The sequence below is a fragment of the Gymnogyps californianus genome, chromosome 3, assembly GCF_018139145.2.
Source record: "Gymnogyps californianus isolate 813 chromosome 3, ASM1813914v2, whole genome shotgun sequence".
Lineage (NCBI taxonomy): Eukaryota > Metazoa > Chordata > Aves > Accipitriformes > Cathartidae > Gymnogyps > Gymnogyps californianus.
Window position 1 is genome coordinate 52,720,054 of NC_059473.1, and position 16,766 is coordinate 52,736,819.

Here is a 16,766-nt window from a genome sequence, read left to right on the forward strand (position 1 = left end):
TTTGGCATCAAAACCACCCCAAAAACCTCATCTAGGTCTTCTCTGCAGCACTGATACATTTGGTTGGCAGCAAAGCTATTTAAGTAACAAAGACATTTGACCAAAAGTCAAGACTAACTCCATAAATTATTAAACTACATGTTGCAAGCTTTATTTTTTAGGTTTCATTTGAAATCGGACCTTAATTCACCCAGGCAGAATTTGCATTTAACCCCTAATCAGAGCACATATGTTCCTTTTCTCCAGAAAAGCCGCTAACAGCCACAGCACTTCTGGTTTTTTTATTAGCCAAACCAGCTCCTCAAAGAAGAGGCATTTTAAGGAGCAAGTGTAGATGGAAAATTCTACCAACATGCAAGCAAATGAAAAGTTTAGTGTAGCAGTTGCTGGGCACCACATGTGAACAAGGCTTATCAGCCAGGTTCTATAAAGAATAGGTAAGTACACTATGAAGCGTCTCTACATGGAGCCACGTAACGATAAAGGAACAGCTTTCCCGCAAATTCCAGTATCGTGTATGTCTCACCCCTGCCACCACCCTCACTCTCCACACTCCTCCATTTCCAAGGAAAACCTACATCAGGGAACACAATTTTCACCTGACCATATTTTTGCAGTGATACAAAAGATAAAAAGCATTCACTAAGGCATTACGCACTGGGAATAGCTTTGGGAAGCCACAGTATAAAATATTTATGGCTAAAACAGCTATTTCTTACTGTAGAAGACCTGAAAGACTTTAGGTAGAATTCATTGTGGGGCACCCTCAAAAAAATCCAGTTAATATCAGGCTCCAATGATACTTCATGCTGTCTACGGCTAGACACTTGCTACTCTAACACCTTTTGCTGACAACAACTGCTTCCATCAGAAAGAAAAGCATAAGTGAAGGTAACATTTTAAAAATGGAAAAAAGTGAAAAATGGTCTGGAAAGTGAATTGCACGGTTTAGGCAACCAGGCAAAAAGACTGAAGACCTTCTCTCAATACACTCCAAAAAATAAACCAGCTTAGAAGGCCATTCTGGCCCGGGGACTGAAACAGAGTCAGTTCTTCACCTGGTCTCGCTGCCCATCAGCCACCAGAGCAACAGTGGCCTAACCAGCTGTGAAAGCTGCTTTGTGAACCGGCACTCCAAGACCATTCCCTGCATCACACAGATGTGCCCCCTCCTCTCCTACCTCCTCTTCTCAGGCAGGAATGGCTGAAGCAAGGTAACAAGAACTCCTCTCCTGCAGCCACTTACAGCTGTGTTACCCCAAGCCCAGCACAGCACCACCCCACACCAGACTTTCTCCTCCATGGCTGCAGGGGCTCCATATGGAGCTGGGGAGGGGGACGGGGGGACACAAATGCACAGCAGCCGCCACGCTCACAGCCAGCCCTCGCAGCCTTCCTCAGCGGGAGGATGTGTGCAGTCAGCTGAGGCCAAGGAAACCGAAATCAAAGCCTGCCTGGGAAGTGGGTGAAGTTTAAAGCCATTAGGCTGTATCTTAAAAACACACCCAAAAAAACTCACATCGCTTTTTTCCTAGCGGTTTTGTTTAACCAGTTGGTAATGGTGTGCATAAGTTCCAAGTGAACTAAAAAAGTTAGATCCAGACTGGGCCATTTTTCCTGATTTCCTACCACCCTCTCTGCAGTCCAGACAAGGGTTGGGTGGCACTGTGCCATGTGGGTGGGTGTCTTAGAGGCTCAGTTCCCGGGGAGTCGTGCTGTTGACTGGCAGGGTTTCTGCTCCTAGCCCAGCCATTTGTACGTACTCGTCTGGACCCCGCTATTCTCATAACACTTCCCTCCCTGTGGTTAAGCAGGGTATTCTACTGGAAAAATAGTCTGGTGAAGCAAGTCACGCATCCAGCTTTGAACAAGATAAGATTCAGTCAGCCGACCTACAAATGCCTAGATAAAAAGCAGGCAATAGTTCCAAGACTAGGCACTGAAGTCACTCACCGCTGTCAGCTGCATATTAGAAATATATCATTCATATTGCTCAGATAAGCACCCCCAGGCATAGTACCTCTGTTCTACCCAAGCCTCCTTATGCACAGTCACAACAAAGAGGCCATGCAGTGTTATGCCTTAAGACATGGGAAGTCATTTCATGCAGCAGTTCATGGATCAAACAACTCCAGCCTTGAAGACTTGGGGAAGAGAAGCAGCATTCTTCAACATCCATTGAGAGAACTGTTGCAATAATAACTGACAGTATGTGGTGGGTTGACCCTGGCTGGATGCCAGGTGCCCACCAAAGCTGCTCTGTCACTCCCCTCCTCAGCTGGACAGGGGAGAGAAAATACAACAAAAGGCTCATGGGTCAAGATAAGGACAGGGAGATCACTCAGCAATCACCGTCATGGGCAAAACAGACTCGACTTGGGAAAAAAAAATAATTTAATTTATTACCAGTCAAATCAGAGTAGGATAATGAGAAATAAAACCAAATCTTTAAAACACCTTCCCCCCACCCCTCCCTTCTTCCCGGGCTTAGCTTTACTCCCAAGTTCTCTACCTCCTCCCCCACAGCGGCGCAGGGGCACAGGGAATGGGGGCTGCGGTCAGTTCATCACACGTTGTCTCTGCCGCTCCTTCCTCCTCAGGGGGAGGACTCCTCACACTCTTCCCCTGCTCCAGCGTGGGATCCCTCCCACAGGAGACAGTCCTCCATGAACTTCTCCAATGCGAGTCCTTCCCACAGGCTGCAGTTCTTCACGAACTGCTCCAGCGTGGGTCCCTTCCACAGGGTGCAGTCCTTCAGGAGCAGACTGCTCCAGTGTGGGTCCCCTGCAGGGTCACAAGTCCTGCCAGCAAACCTGCTCCAGCATGGGCTCCTCTCTCTACGGGTCCACAGGTCCTGCCAGGAGCCTGCTCCAGCATGGGCTTCCCATGGGGTCACAGCCTCCTTCAGGCGCATCCACCTGCTCCAGTGTGGGGTCCTCCATGGGCTGCAGGTGGATATCTGCTCCACCGTGGACCTCCATGGGCTGCAGGGGGACAGCCTGCCTCACCATGGTCTTCACCACAGGCTGCACGGGAATCTCTGCTCTGGTGCCTGGAGTGCCTCCTCCCCCTCCTTCTTCACTGACCTTGGTGTCTGCAGAGTTGTTTCTCTCACATCTTCTCACTCTTCTCTCCGGCCGCAATTGCTACTCCCGTAACTTCTTTTCCCTTTCTTAAACATGCTATCCCAGGGGCACTACCACCATCACTGATGGGCTTGGCCTTGGCCAGTGGCAGGGCCATCTTGGAGCTGGCTGACATTGACTTTATTGGACATGGGGGAAGCTTCTAGCAGCTTCTCACAGAAGCCACCCTGTAGCCCCCCCCGCTACCAAAACCTTGCCACACAAATCCAATACACAGTATTAAAGATACACTGTCAAGCCTCTCATTCCCCCAAATTAGCCTAATGCTAAATACGAAAAATGCTGCTTTTAAGTATGACAAGATGCAGCTTTAGCTGAATTGATTTACAGCTTCATGGGTAACAATGTAAGAGGAAGAAAACCGGAGTCTGATAAAAGAAATAATACACCACTGGGGCTTACCTATATATTCTGATCTTTGTCATCAAACATCAGTTATCGTTTTGAGTGATGCGATTAAGATATTAGCAATCAAAGCAAAAAAGGGTATCACCAGGCTGATGAGCAGCATTACAGACTAGTGTAAAAAAGATTCCAGACTTGAGATGTGGGATTTGGAATACCCACTTCATATCTTTTATTGAAATTGCTGAATACTTTACACTATTTTGATTCAAAATGGAGTTTTTATAAAAAGAAACCATTGTTGAAACTGAGTAAGCCAGCCAAAAGGAACAATGAAAAGTTTCAAAAAAATTGTGACCAACGCATATACTTGTATGATGCTTTGAAACCCTATCATTGCCCATAATTTAATTTAGGAAACACTTGGAGAAGAGCAAGACTGCTAGAGGAAATTTGACTTGCATTCATTGCCAGCAACACTTCAAATCAATGACCGTGGCCAGGACCGCAGCATAAGAGCTAGAACTTAGGCTATCAGAAAACATTGGCCCAGATTTTTTTTCTTGTAATTAATACCAGAGAGAGACATTGTGCTGACTAGGGCTCCTCTAGTTGTTGGGCTTTTCTTGGTGATGACAAACTGGGCAGTGCAGATTGTATTACAGGAATTCTGCCTCTATGTCCTTGAAAACTGTGGTTCTCTGTGCAGTCGGCATAGTCCAGCCATAATCTAGGAAAAAAAAAAAAATCTTTGGGTGCTTGTCAGCTGCTTAGGCAAATACTGATGAAGTCAGTCATACGACCAGTACCAAAAAAAATATCATGCAAAGAACAGCAACCATTTCAGGCTAAAGCTATACAGAGTTGTACCTTTCAGTCAATACCTTTGAACCAATGATCTGTTTATATTAGAATGGATATTCAAATTTACAGGATAAATTAGACCAGTTCCAAAATTTACATCAAATCATCCCAACACACAAAAGTTATATTTTTCCTTGTCTTACGAAGGGTGAACCCATAGAATAATACCCTGCCGGCAGGAAGAACATGTTGCTATTAAGCAAACCTGAGTAGTGAGGATCAATAAATACAAGGAGTTAAAATGCTAGTAGTCGGATAACTTGAGTCTCAGGAGCCAGGGGCTTCATGAAGCCTTAATCCTTTCCTTTCAAAGGTTTCTCTTTTTTAAGCAAGCATTTAACATCTATGCTGAGGCTTAAAAGAAAAAAGTGTCCTGGCTAGAGAGAGTCAACATAACTCAGCCAACTGGATGTTAGAAATCCAGTCATTACTGAACAGATCATTGTAAACAACCAAGAAATCTTTCTCTTCTTCCCTTTTCAATGGTTTCTTGTTAAAGGCAAAATTCAGAAAAATCTTTCAGGCTGAAGTCCTCATATTTGGTTGAAAATGTTGTCCCGTTATACATAATCTCTCTATATTTTTGATTAGGCACAAGAGGGGTTATTAAACATTCAACAAGTCCTCATCACTATCATCATGAAACGATATTGTATTTGTAGAGTTCTGTGCCTGCTGCTGGCCTGGCTTGGCTTTTGCTTTCCTTTCCTTTCCCCCATTCAGCAAACAAGCTTTGTCATCACTTCCAAGACTGTGTGGCTTCTTTTGTGGGCGCTTGCTCTTGTCTAGTCCTCTTCCTGTCTGAATCTTTACATCTGGAATGGTTAACACTTCATCCTCACTGTCCAGGTCATCCACACGGAGAGAGGTAAAGGCTTCAGATGTAACAGACTTGGTAGTAACGTGACCATTCTCCTGCCCTCCTTTTGCTGTTCTTTGATTTGGTGCTGCGATTTCCTCCATAAGCCACTCTGTTTCATTCTCATTAGCTTCTTCTTCACTGTTTATCTGCAAGAAAAAAAAAAAAATGCAAGAGGAGACTGCGTATACCACTCTAGACGATGCCACACACTGATCTCCCCAATTGTCAGACCCCACACCACACATGGCCTTGGGTTTAACTTAGTCATAAGATAGTAATACTGCAATAGCATGCTGTTACTATCGCTTTTCACTACGTCCGAAACAGACTTTTCTCTTCCTGTACATTTACGTGTTATTTGGCTATTTAGGGACTGCATTTCCTCAACTCGATCTTCCTTTCCCATTTCACAATATAAACGTAGATCTCAGCTGCATGGCTTTCCTGAAGCCACATGGTATGTTTTCCATGCACTGAAGGAACTAGGAATTAAGGGGGTGTATTTATTTATTAAGAAAAGCTTCATATTAAGAGAACTTGACAAGAAACAAAACCTTTGATTTTGCCACTGTATTACCTTTGTGTACTTGTAGGAAACACCGGACGTTCTTCTGCAGCAGTTTGTTATCTTGTTTATTACAATCTCCCTAAAGAAGGGGAAGAATACTGCATTAGGGCGACTGTATCCCCCTTATTAGCCCTCACTTTTCTTCACTGGATTTTTAGCATCAACATACAGCATTTCTCCAAGCAAGCCGCAAGCTATCGCGTAGTGCGACTTGACTCTGAACCACTCTAATTAACAAAATTCAGTCCATGATGATGTACATCTTCCCCCTTATCACAGCTTCAGAGTGACTGTTCTGAAACACCTCTGGCCTTTATGTCTAAGGGCAAAAAACCCAAACTTGTCTGGAAAGCAGAGAATCAGCAGGACTTGCACTTGTTCCTTGCTGCTGTTCTATGGTTCCAGCTTGACACCATAAAAGGAGAGGGATATCAAATACTAACAATATTGTCAGATTGTTTTATCCTCCTTAATTAGCAGTTGTCCACAATAGAGACTAGCCCAATATAATTGTGTATTCCAGCCCTCTTTACATGGACCTTCAGACAGTAATGGGGAATTAGGAAAAAAATAGTGGTTTGACAGTTGATGCTGCCAACTGAAAAACAGAACTTAAATCTCTCAAGTTCACTACTTCCCTTTCACAGAGGAAACCAAGTCCTACCAAAAACTTCTAAAGCCCCCCAATCATTTCTTACCTCCTCTCTTTTTTGTAGAACAGCAAGATTATTAGGCATGCAGTGAGAACAACCAGGAGGACACTCAGCACAGCACCAACAGCCTGACTTCTTCTTGAAAGGCCTTTATGTACTTGGGCCTCCTGATCAGTCTGGCGCTCATTGCTTCCTGGATCATTGGTTGATCTAACAACATAAATTGGGAAGAAAAGGACAAGTAAGATCTATTGAGACCAGTTGCATCAAACTGGATTAGAAACGGCAGATTCAAAGAAGTTAAACACGCGACACCATCCTGTCAGTCCTACCTAACAGCTATAAAGAATTTAATTCAGGGGATTTCATTCGAAGTAAAAATCACTGAAAAAATAAAAATGTATGTACTGTGCCTACATCCTGGTATGCTTTCCAACAGTGTATAAAACTGATTACAGTCAAGACTGAAGCGCATGATTAGGCACTCTAGAGCTTACAGAGCAGCAGCTATCCACACAAAGCTGCTGTTTTAAAACCAAACCTGCACCTGAGCAAGCTGCAAAAGCTACAGCAATTATTTACCTTCCAGCTGACTATGGCACTACACAGACCTCAATAACTAATTGCCTGTTTAAACCAGAATAAACAGTTTCCCTGTGTTTTCAAGCTAGCAGCCAGAAAGTGAACAGTCCTAGAAGTAGTCGCTCCATTCTTCACAGTGAGGCTGCCTACATGTCAAGAATGCCAGTAAGCACCTAGATACAGTTACCCTGCTTTTAACACCGTCACCTCATTACTGCTTTTTGGATCTGTAGAGAAGCTGATCATAATTAATTGCAGAAATACCTCATTATTCCTCTAAGACCTGTAATGATTTTCACTCCTGCCTAAAGTAGGCAGATAGAGAGGAAGGCCAGTGTTCGCCATGGCTTTAAAGTTTTCCAAACAGTAAGGCAAGGAGGACAAAAAACCTTACCCAAATACTGGTTACTCCTCTCAGTAACATGAAACAGCATGTTCTGTTAGTTACAGTAGGTTTTACTTAGTGAGAACAACAACATCAATTCCACCATGCCTCTCCATTTCCCATGCAAACAAGCAGCTTTAGGTCCAGATCAACTTGGTAAGCTTTTCTTTAGTGGTCATATGCCAAACATTACATACATGAACACCAGTTCTATCTACCCATGAGTCTACTGCTTTTTTAGCTTTTCATTTTTTCCACAATCACTGTGATGAATAAATACAAAAAAGCCTTTAGCTGAGAAGTGCTGACAAGAGCTGCTTTCAGAAAATGGTTAACTACTCACATTAATGGACACACAGCAGATGTGTACCAGGTAAATAAATACTGGCAATCTGCTGTCTCATGAAGGAATTCAGGGATGCCTTCCTTTACTTGTGGACTGCAGTGGAAGAAAATGGTTGAAGACACAAACTTTGATTTATCTTTACCGCATCTGGAGTCTGATGAAAATATGACATCCAAGTCATCATCTACAACAAGAAGAAAACCTTATAGTTTACTACTTCCTTGAGAACACTCTATTAACAGTAGACCCTGGAAAGTTATGTATTTGTTCTACAGTAACAGCTTACACTTTGCAGTATCTGCAGGTGAGCTTATACTTTTATGTAGCTGATATCATCAGTTGCTATGGAACAGTGGGCTAAGCTCTTCACAAGAAAAAGTAGCTAGATAAAGGAGATCATTGCTTATGCAGCACAAGCACAAAGGAAAACAGGAGACCAAGTCTTGTATCTTGTATTGTTTCTACCAAAGTCTTTCAACAAGTGTTAAGCTTAAACCCTACTAAGGCCACATTTGCAACTGAGCTTACACAATAAGAAAAAAACAACCTAAATTCTGCTAGAAAGACTCTGGATACCTTTACAGAAATGAGTTAGCACAGATGTTGTGAAACAAGAACCATTCTCCAACGAAGCAATTCACACAGAGCATCAAGCAATTCTGGCTAGTGAGCAAGTACTTACCATCAACATAATATTTAGCTTTTCTGGCAGAACCAATTCTCCGAAAGCGACGTTCATTAGTTTTAACCTGGCAGATGTTTGCACCAGAGCATTCTGGGAAACTTGAGTTTCTTATACCAGAAAGTTGAATTTCATATACATATTTATCACCATTTGTCCGTATGTCACCAGAAGCTGCATACAACCTGAGGAAACAGAGGGCAGGTCTATCCTTAAGTCTAAACTCACAGATTTAGGTTATTCCCAAGACATAAGACCGGCAACAGTGGTAGCTGCTACCGCTGGTTGATTGCAGAGCAAGTTGGAGTGACTGATTCAGCAACTAGAAAAGATGCAGGACTGAGGCTTCCTCCCTGAACATTACAAACGAGGATTATATTTAGCATAAATATGATCTTTCTAAGAGAGAACAAAAAGCAAACTTTTCTAGTTATATTGCCCTCAATGGGTGTATGAACATGTAAATACCTCCAAAGGATTAAGATAAACCGGAGACAAAACCATGATTCAGCAGCTCATACAGAAGCTAGCCTACTGACCATAAGAACCACATTGTGTGCTCTGTAGCTATGATAAATAGCATAGCTTAGCTACCTTCTCCAGAAGGGTAACTAGTTCTACCTAAGTGTTACCTAAGTACTATTTACAATTGTATCCTTTCACGCTACTGGTCAGAGTGAGAATGCTCTGAGATTCATAGCTATTTGTTCTAGCCACCTGCCTGAAGGCTGAGCTTGCTCAAATATGACTTGCCTTTAATCTCATATTATACCAAGTTTTATTTTTGTCTGGACTTCCTCTTCTCCTTCATCCAGGCCTGTTTGATTTTTGGTTTTTCTCTGTGCGTGTAATGCTATCACCACATTTGCACAGCAGGTTTATTCACAACACTTCTGCTCAGTTACTCCAATCCTGCACACTAATGGTTTTTGCCCTGCAAGCAGAGTTTATTCTTCCCATAACACTAGTATGGCAGATTTCCTTCCATAACACTAGCGTTGACGTTAAATATAGTAGTTTATAAGAGATTCTGGACCAGAGTTACGTGCAATATGTAGTACAGTCAGCATAACTGCTGGTCTTGCCCTGCCTCTCCTGAGTTCAGTCATGCTTGACCATTCTGATTCCTCCAGAGCTGTTCTTCCTCACTTCTAAGGCTTCTGAAGCATGGATTCCTACTTCCATACGGATCATCTGAGCAGGAAAAAAGGTGCTATGTAAAAAGCCAAGGAGTACTCTAGGTGAAAAAAATCAAGTTCTCTGGCACTGAACTAATGTCTACACACTATGGAAGAGAGCAACCACCCACAATAAAGAGATCTAACATCAAGGTGAGTATGTGCAGGCTTTAGACTAGTCTTCAGTACACCTGGACATGCTCAAAGCTATAAGCCCAGCTGTGAGCTGCATGATTAATCAGGCCTTTAAGTCAGTCATTGGTACAAGGTGAATTCAGTGCTATTTCCACTTGACAGCTAAGAACTGTTAAGGCAACATAGAATATTCACACCAAGCTCTCTTTTCTTGCAGTACAGTTCTACAGGACTAAGGTGTTGGGGTTTTGTTGTTTCGGGGTTTTGTTTGGGTTTTTTTACTTACTTGTAATAAACATCCCCTAAAGAGAAGTTTTTCCCAGTTGCAGGATTAATAACTGTTCCATTCACCACTTCCACCTCCTGCTGCTTCACAGCACAAGCTGCACGTGTCTCCCAAGTGATGTAGTAAGCACAGTTTTCTTCATCAATCCTACCAAATAACAGACACAACTCATGATTCCAGGGAACAGTAACACGTGCTTAGTATCTTGAGAAAGGGAAGACACACAGATACTAACCCATGTGTGGGAATGTCCTGCCTAAGCATCATGCCAAGGATTAGTTTAGGGATTGTCCAACAGAACGGACAATCACTGTCCTGAGACTTACAGTTTACTAGAGTGGTACAAAGGAACAAACCATGAAGATCAGTGGTATGCTAATTTGTTACTCACCTCTGCAGCATGGGCATGCCAACTGTTTTTGCACACTTCAGTTCTATAATTGTTGTTACTTTCTTGTTTTTCCTACATTCCTGCCCACTGGAATAACTAATATACACTGTATCACCTAGAAGAGAAAAATGGTGAACCAAAGGTTTTTGTAAGCAGCTGTCAGAAATTCCCTTTGCTCATTCTCCAGACTTCATTCCTTTAGATTAACTTCCAGGATTTTTTTTCCCCTGCATAGACCATATATCAATGATAGCACTTCAGTAATTGAGGACTTCACACTGATGATCACAAGGAAAAAAAAAAAAAAAAAAAGAAAAAAAAAATCACTCCTCAAACACCTTTGTATTTACGTCGTACCGTGTGTTCAGGTCACCAGTATGGCCATAATGAGTGTTTACATTTAAGACGTCATTTTTTTTAAACATATGCAATACATCCCATTGTTTTTGTAGCTGGATGGAAAATTTCCCTCAGTTTCACAAACTCAGCAGCAATTTAAAAAAATATTCTTTAAACTGAAAACTTGAGTAAGGTTGAGATTTTTTTTATTCCTTTTCTTAAGAGTGAAGCCAGTTAGTCATCTTTCACATGCTGCTTTAATTGAAGAAGTTAGTGGACATAGAACAAGTCTTTCAAAATGGGATGAACAAAAATAATTCCCCCTCCCACAATTATAGAATCACAGACTGGTTGAGGTTGGAAGGGACCTCTGGAGGTCACCTAGTCCAAACCCCTTGCTCAAGCAGGGCCACCCGGAGCCAGCTGCCCAGGACCATATCCAGATGGCTTTTGAGTATCTCCAAGGTAGGAGACTCTACAACCGCTTTGGGCAGCCTGTGCCAGTGCTTGGTCACCCTCACAGTACAAAAGTGTTTCTTGATATTCAGATGGACAATTCACTTCTTACAGCTTTAATGACAGCACTGTTTATTTGCTTCAACGTCTTCTCATGGCTTAAACACCACTTTTAAGTTTGAGTGGTAGCATTTACTGTTTTTGTTTTTAAACAGAAGATTCACTGGTAAAGATATTTCAAAATAAAGGCTTCACCAAAATTTAAGAACCACTATAGCTAGGTTTTAAGATTTAACCATCTCTAGCTCTCTACAGGAACAAAAGTAACTCTACCTGTCACGTTCAGCTTCTGTGTATGAACAAGTCCAAGAACCTGAACGTCTCCATTGTTGCTTTTCCTGCAAATACTGGCTCTTTCAGGGCAGCCTGTGGGTCCCTCATGTACCCTCTGACAGAGATTCACATAGTACCTACAGAGAACATAGTAGACAAAACACCTTTAAAATTACTTTAGGCTAAACCGAAAGAGTGAGATATAAACTTTAGAATCCTCATGGGAAGCTAGCCAGGTTGAAAGAAATTAAATAATTAGCTGACAGAATAAAGCATGTACTAAGGTTTAGCAGATTACTTCTAACTATCATTTTCAAGTAAATGACTGTGCAAAAAAACCTGATCATTTACCAGATTAGTTCACTAGTTAGTTTTGACCTAGGTCAAAACTAGAAATTGGAACCGAGTCAAGAAATGCCCAACAGTTTTTTCAGCTATAAAGGTTATAGTACTATCCTAAATTCAGCATCTCTTCGGAGCTATAACAGTTAAGTTTTATTAGAACAGAGGAACCAGTAGCAAGGCGGTGAATGAAACAGTTTTGTTACCCCAGAGTTTATCATAAGTTTAGAATTAGATGCTCCCGTCCTTGCCAGTTCCTTTCTATTTGCTAACTGGAGGGGGGAGGCTGGAGAGGTTGATGATTTCCTGCCATTCATATTTTTCTCTAAGTTCATACTTAGAGGAATAGGGGGAAAAAGCCCTACTTAAACTTTTTGTCTAAAGTTACACACTTGAGTCAAAAGACAACTAAGTCATTAAGATTTTTGTTCAACACGATTAAGAATCAAAAAAATTGCATTTAAACTACAAAATTACTTTGTTAAGATAGCAGTTTAAATAGAAAGCCTTTAAAAAGCTTTTAGTTTAGACTTACTCATCCTTTAAAAAGGGTTACCAATAGAGGGAAGGGGTGAGGATTCGTCCTCTTCAGATAAAATTGGTTCCTTTCTGGTTTTTTGTCTAGATGCAGTGTTAAGCATCAACAGTTTTAAGACACTGCCAGCAGTTTAAACAGACTCTGAACAGGGACCAAACAGAAGTACTATGCCACATTACAACTTCAGCTGTATTGATTAGCAAACTGCTCCCTGGGAGTTGCTCATTACTCACGAGTTCCCATTGTGGAAAAAGATCCATGATCCTGTCAGGGAAGAGAGCATTCTCAAGTCATAAGTTCTGTGTTTTTGGACAAACTTGCACTCCATCTTCTTGGGAGGACAAACAGCCTGAGTCTTCCATTGAAATGTCACAGCACAGCCAAGTGTCTCACTCAGAAGGTATGGTCTCCCAACACCAGCATTTTCATCACATGTGAAGATAATGGTAGATTCTCTTCTTGCAGTTGCTATAAGGGGGAAGGTTGGGGGCGGGGGAAGGAGAAAATACTTTGCAAGAGGCTTTCAGGCATGTATGGATTTTAGTGTAGCAATTTTGCGGTATCAACAAAAATTTTAATCAGGTATTGTTTCAGATAGCAAAGAGGCACAAATGCTTTACCTAGCAATTTTATTCCCTAGGTTAGCTTTCATGCTTTTTAGAAAGCAGTGTTCCTTCCAAAACGACTGATCTCCATCAAAGCAGAGTCATCACTTATGACTTGAACGCTCATGATCTAAAGGCATGAACTTTTTATTTCAAAAGTATTTTGCTCACTCACTTGAGTAAAGTCAGGTTTGTCCCATAAATTCCGTGTCTTGCCACTCCTATCCCTTTACTTCCACTGTATTGCACCAGAGGTCTTTTGCCCAGCCTGATAATGGCTGACTCCCTGTGTTAGCTCAGATCCTTGCATATGAAGTATAGGAAGTTCTTACCTTTACCACAAAATCCCCACTTTCCATCTCCCTGGTAGTTTTCAGTTGTAGCACACCATGGCCTATTCTTTTCTTCTGTAATACATTCCTCATAGGTCTTCCCTTTGTACTTGAAGGGGAACACACACAGCTCTCCCTTTTCAGTCACTGAGAAGGAAAGGTATATCCTCTTAATAACATGCAGCAGAATAGCAGGCATATCCATATTCAGGACCATATCCAAAGCCTGTACTTCAATACTAAAGAAAAGTCATAGGCAGACAACAGAAATACTGAAACATTGAATCTAAACTCAATTAGAAAACTAGGATGTAGTGTACAGTTAGCTACAATCATCCCTGCAGCAAAGTTGCATTCTCTCTTCTAGGAGATACATGTTGATATTGCAGATTAGTACGGTGCATGTGATTTAACGAAACTACATGTTTCTATTAACGTATGCAAAATCCATGTTGCTTTCCTCCTATCGTAACAAAACCTCACATTTTAAGGGTAAAAAAAAGCTGACAAGTTTTCACATAAAGAATGGGTCTGCTTCAATCTCACCTGGAGGGCACCGATCACCTCCTGTATACTGCAAGATGACCGTTTCATCCTGGTGGCTATAGTCCATTTTCATTTCCTTTATGTTTCCAAAAGATGACACACCACTTTCAGATGTCAGACACACTGCCCCATCTTTGCATTTTCCCTGGGGCAAGTCTGCTGCCTTACTGCATACACCAACATGGTAACTGTTGGATCCAGAAAACACCTGTGTGGACATCCAGAAACATCACAAACAAGGCTGCCTCAGAGCCTACAGTCAATACTTACAAAGAACCACCCGAATGCTTTATAAACCAAGTCTCATGCAGTACTTGCATAATGCAGGAGGAAAATAAGATAACTAATTCTGCAAGTCTGGCCTTCCTTAATATGTCAAAACTGCAGATAAGGTACACCCACAGGACCAAGGATATACTCTGTCCAGCAGACTCGTCTTCATGTTCAGGATTCTGCCACAGGTAAAGATTTCTCCTTCCTTTCCCCATCAGTATATCCATGAATTTCCCTCTCAAAAACATTAACAACCTAATGTTATGCCCTCTAATACTATTCCCTCTGTCAGAGGCTAAACAAATATCAACACTGACCACAGCTGCAGCACATGCTTCAGTCTCCTCTCACATGCCAGAATGCTTAAAAAAAAACCCTGCTTCAGTTTTAAAATGTTGATAGCAATGGGCAATTTAAAAAAAAAATAATAAAAAAAAAAATCACAGCACCAGAAGGCATTACCTCAAATGATCTTTGAGAAAGGCTGGTCAGGTTAAAAGTATAGTGTAGCTGTTCATCAGTCACAGAGCAGCCTAAAGTTTTCACTTTATCAGGACAAACAACTGGAGTTTCCCACTCAAACACAAAATTGCAGTCAAGTTTCCTTATCATCTTTGGCTTGCCCTGTTACGGAAGAACACAGCAAGATACATTAGGCTTAATTTTTGGAGAGTTCGTTGTTCTTTCTGCATTCTGCCTCCCCCCTCCCCCCCCAACAGTTAACCTCAGTTATTACCAAGGCTACACTTTACTGACTGTAGGACAAACACCATGCCTTCATATTATAACCAGTACCAAAAAAGCTACAAGTGAAGTACATTCTACCTAGCTCCAGAAAACAATCGAAGCAGTAACTGAAGTACACAAGCTTTCTTATTAATTAGGGTTGAGATTTTGGTGTTCAGCTTAGTTGCAAGCAACAACAAAAAGTGTGAGAGCTGTCTCTCTCCATGGTAGAGAACATTAAGAAAGTTCACCGAGTTAAGGTTTAGAAAGAATGCTGTTTCCTTTGACATATTTTAAATAAAAATATGAGTATGGCCTGTGTAATATTCAGAGCTGCCTAGAGTTTCAGCTCATGCCCCATGTTGATGGAAAATGGTTCCACTGAGTATCTTCAACAAGCTCTAGTTCATCAAACATCATACCTAAGTGTTTCTCTACAGTTTGTTAAAGCATTCAAAGAATTGCAGAAGTGTTAGATTCACACCACCATGCAACCTCAATTTAGTGTTCAGGTGTCAACACAAAATAAAAACATAAGTATCTAAATGCAAATTTTTAAAGCTGTGTATGATTATGGAAAGGATTACAACATAGGGGAAACATTTCACAGTAACAGCTTTACAAACAGTTACGCTGGTTCTTGTGTTAGCTTGCAGTACAAGCTTTAGGACCTAGACAAGGTGCAATACAGCATTAAGTTTAATGCCAGCAATAAGTTATCGCTACATTACTTCAGTGGAATCTGATCCTTGAAACCATCAGAACCTGCTACTCTCAAGCCTAAAGTTCATGCACTCTATGAAATTTTACCTGATTAAGAATACACATACTAAGTATTTAAGTACTAAGTATTTAAGTAGTTAAGAATACAAATAACTAAGTATATTCCTTGTTGAAACCAGTCCATCCTTACATGCTAGAAAAATATCCTTGATTTAGTTTTAAACAAAGCTAACATTGGTTACTACCCACTTCCCATTGCACTCCAGTATCGACTTAAGCTTAATAGATGTCTTACCAGAGTAGTTCCTTGGCTGCAGTGAAATACAATAAGAGAAGTATAGTTCAATTTGTTGTTTATCTGGCAAGGAGCAGTGCTGTTGTAAGTGATGTAAACTTCATTTACTGCTTCATTTAACTTGGGAGGTTCAGTAACACGACCAATATCCTACACAAGCAAAAATATGTATTAAGAGACATATGGGACACACCTAGATTTCAGATTAGCCCAGCGATCCAGATCAATTCAGATTCATCTGTTTGGTTTACATGGGAGCACAACTATTGCACTTTTGAAAACTGCATTCTATACTCATAGAACAGTTGCTATATTTCAATCCTAACAAAACACAAGTTGAGCAGCTCAAAACACTCTTTGATTAAGCTTGACAAAAGCCAAGGAGGTTCTGCATCTTACAGGTAGCTTTTTTAAATCATTGTGCCAAATACCATCACATCACTTAAAAATAGTGTAGTATTAAGAATGGAGTAAGGTCCCTAGATCAGTGTGGAAGTTCATGGAAAACAATCTCAACTTTTTATGTGCATCTTCTACAGCTCACAAACAAGACCTGAAAAGGTAAGAACCTCCATCTCTCAAGGTAATAACACAGATAAGTTAAACAATATTCTGTCACAGGCTTGCTATTCATGCAGCTGTCAAGTTCTTAGATGTAAGTACTAAATGCATTTTGGAGCATACTAGGACATATCCTGCTTCATATTGCAACCGGCTATCATGGGATCAAGCACGCCATTTCTGTGCCACAGAATGGCAGACTAAGAGGCATTCTGCTTCCCAGTCTCTGTATTTGGCACACAGCACTACATGAAAAAATTCTCTGTAGTAATTT

At 41.3% G+C, this 16,766-nt stretch overlaps 1 protein-coding gene across 1 annotated transcript in view; it reads right to left on the reverse strand.

Annotated features, from left to right (window-relative positions):
* Positions 1–3,329: 3,329 nt before the first annotated feature.
* The window catches only part of IGF2R (insulin like growth factor 2 receptor), a 59,690-nt gene continuing 46,253 nt past the window's right edge, over positions 3,330–16,766 (reverse strand). The window contains exons 36-48 of the mRNA XM_050892964.1: positions 15,932–16,081; positions 14,650–14,811; positions 13,915–14,122; positions 13,369–13,515; positions 12,665–12,899; positions 11,552–11,688; positions 10,424–10,538; positions 10,033–10,179; positions 8,434–8,618; positions 7,749–7,935; positions 6,484–6,648; positions 5,795–5,864; positions 3,330–5,363 (exon numbers count right to left, since the gene is read on the reverse strand). Coding sequence (XP_050748921.1) covers positions 4,962–5,363; positions 5,795–5,864; positions 6,484–6,648; positions 7,749–7,935; positions 8,434–8,618; positions 10,033–10,179; positions 10,424–10,538; positions 11,552–11,688; positions 12,665–12,899; positions 13,369–13,515; positions 13,915–14,122; positions 14,650–14,811; positions 15,932–16,081 — 2,310 coding nt within the window. The 3' untranslated portion in view covers positions 3,330–4,961. The remainder of the gene's footprint in view (positions 5,364–5,794; positions 5,865–6,483; positions 6,649–7,748; positions 7,936–8,433; positions 8,619–10,032; positions 10,180–10,423; positions 10,539–11,551; positions 11,689–12,664; positions 12,900–13,368; positions 13,516–13,914; positions 14,123–14,649; positions 14,812–15,931; positions 16,082–16,766) is intronic.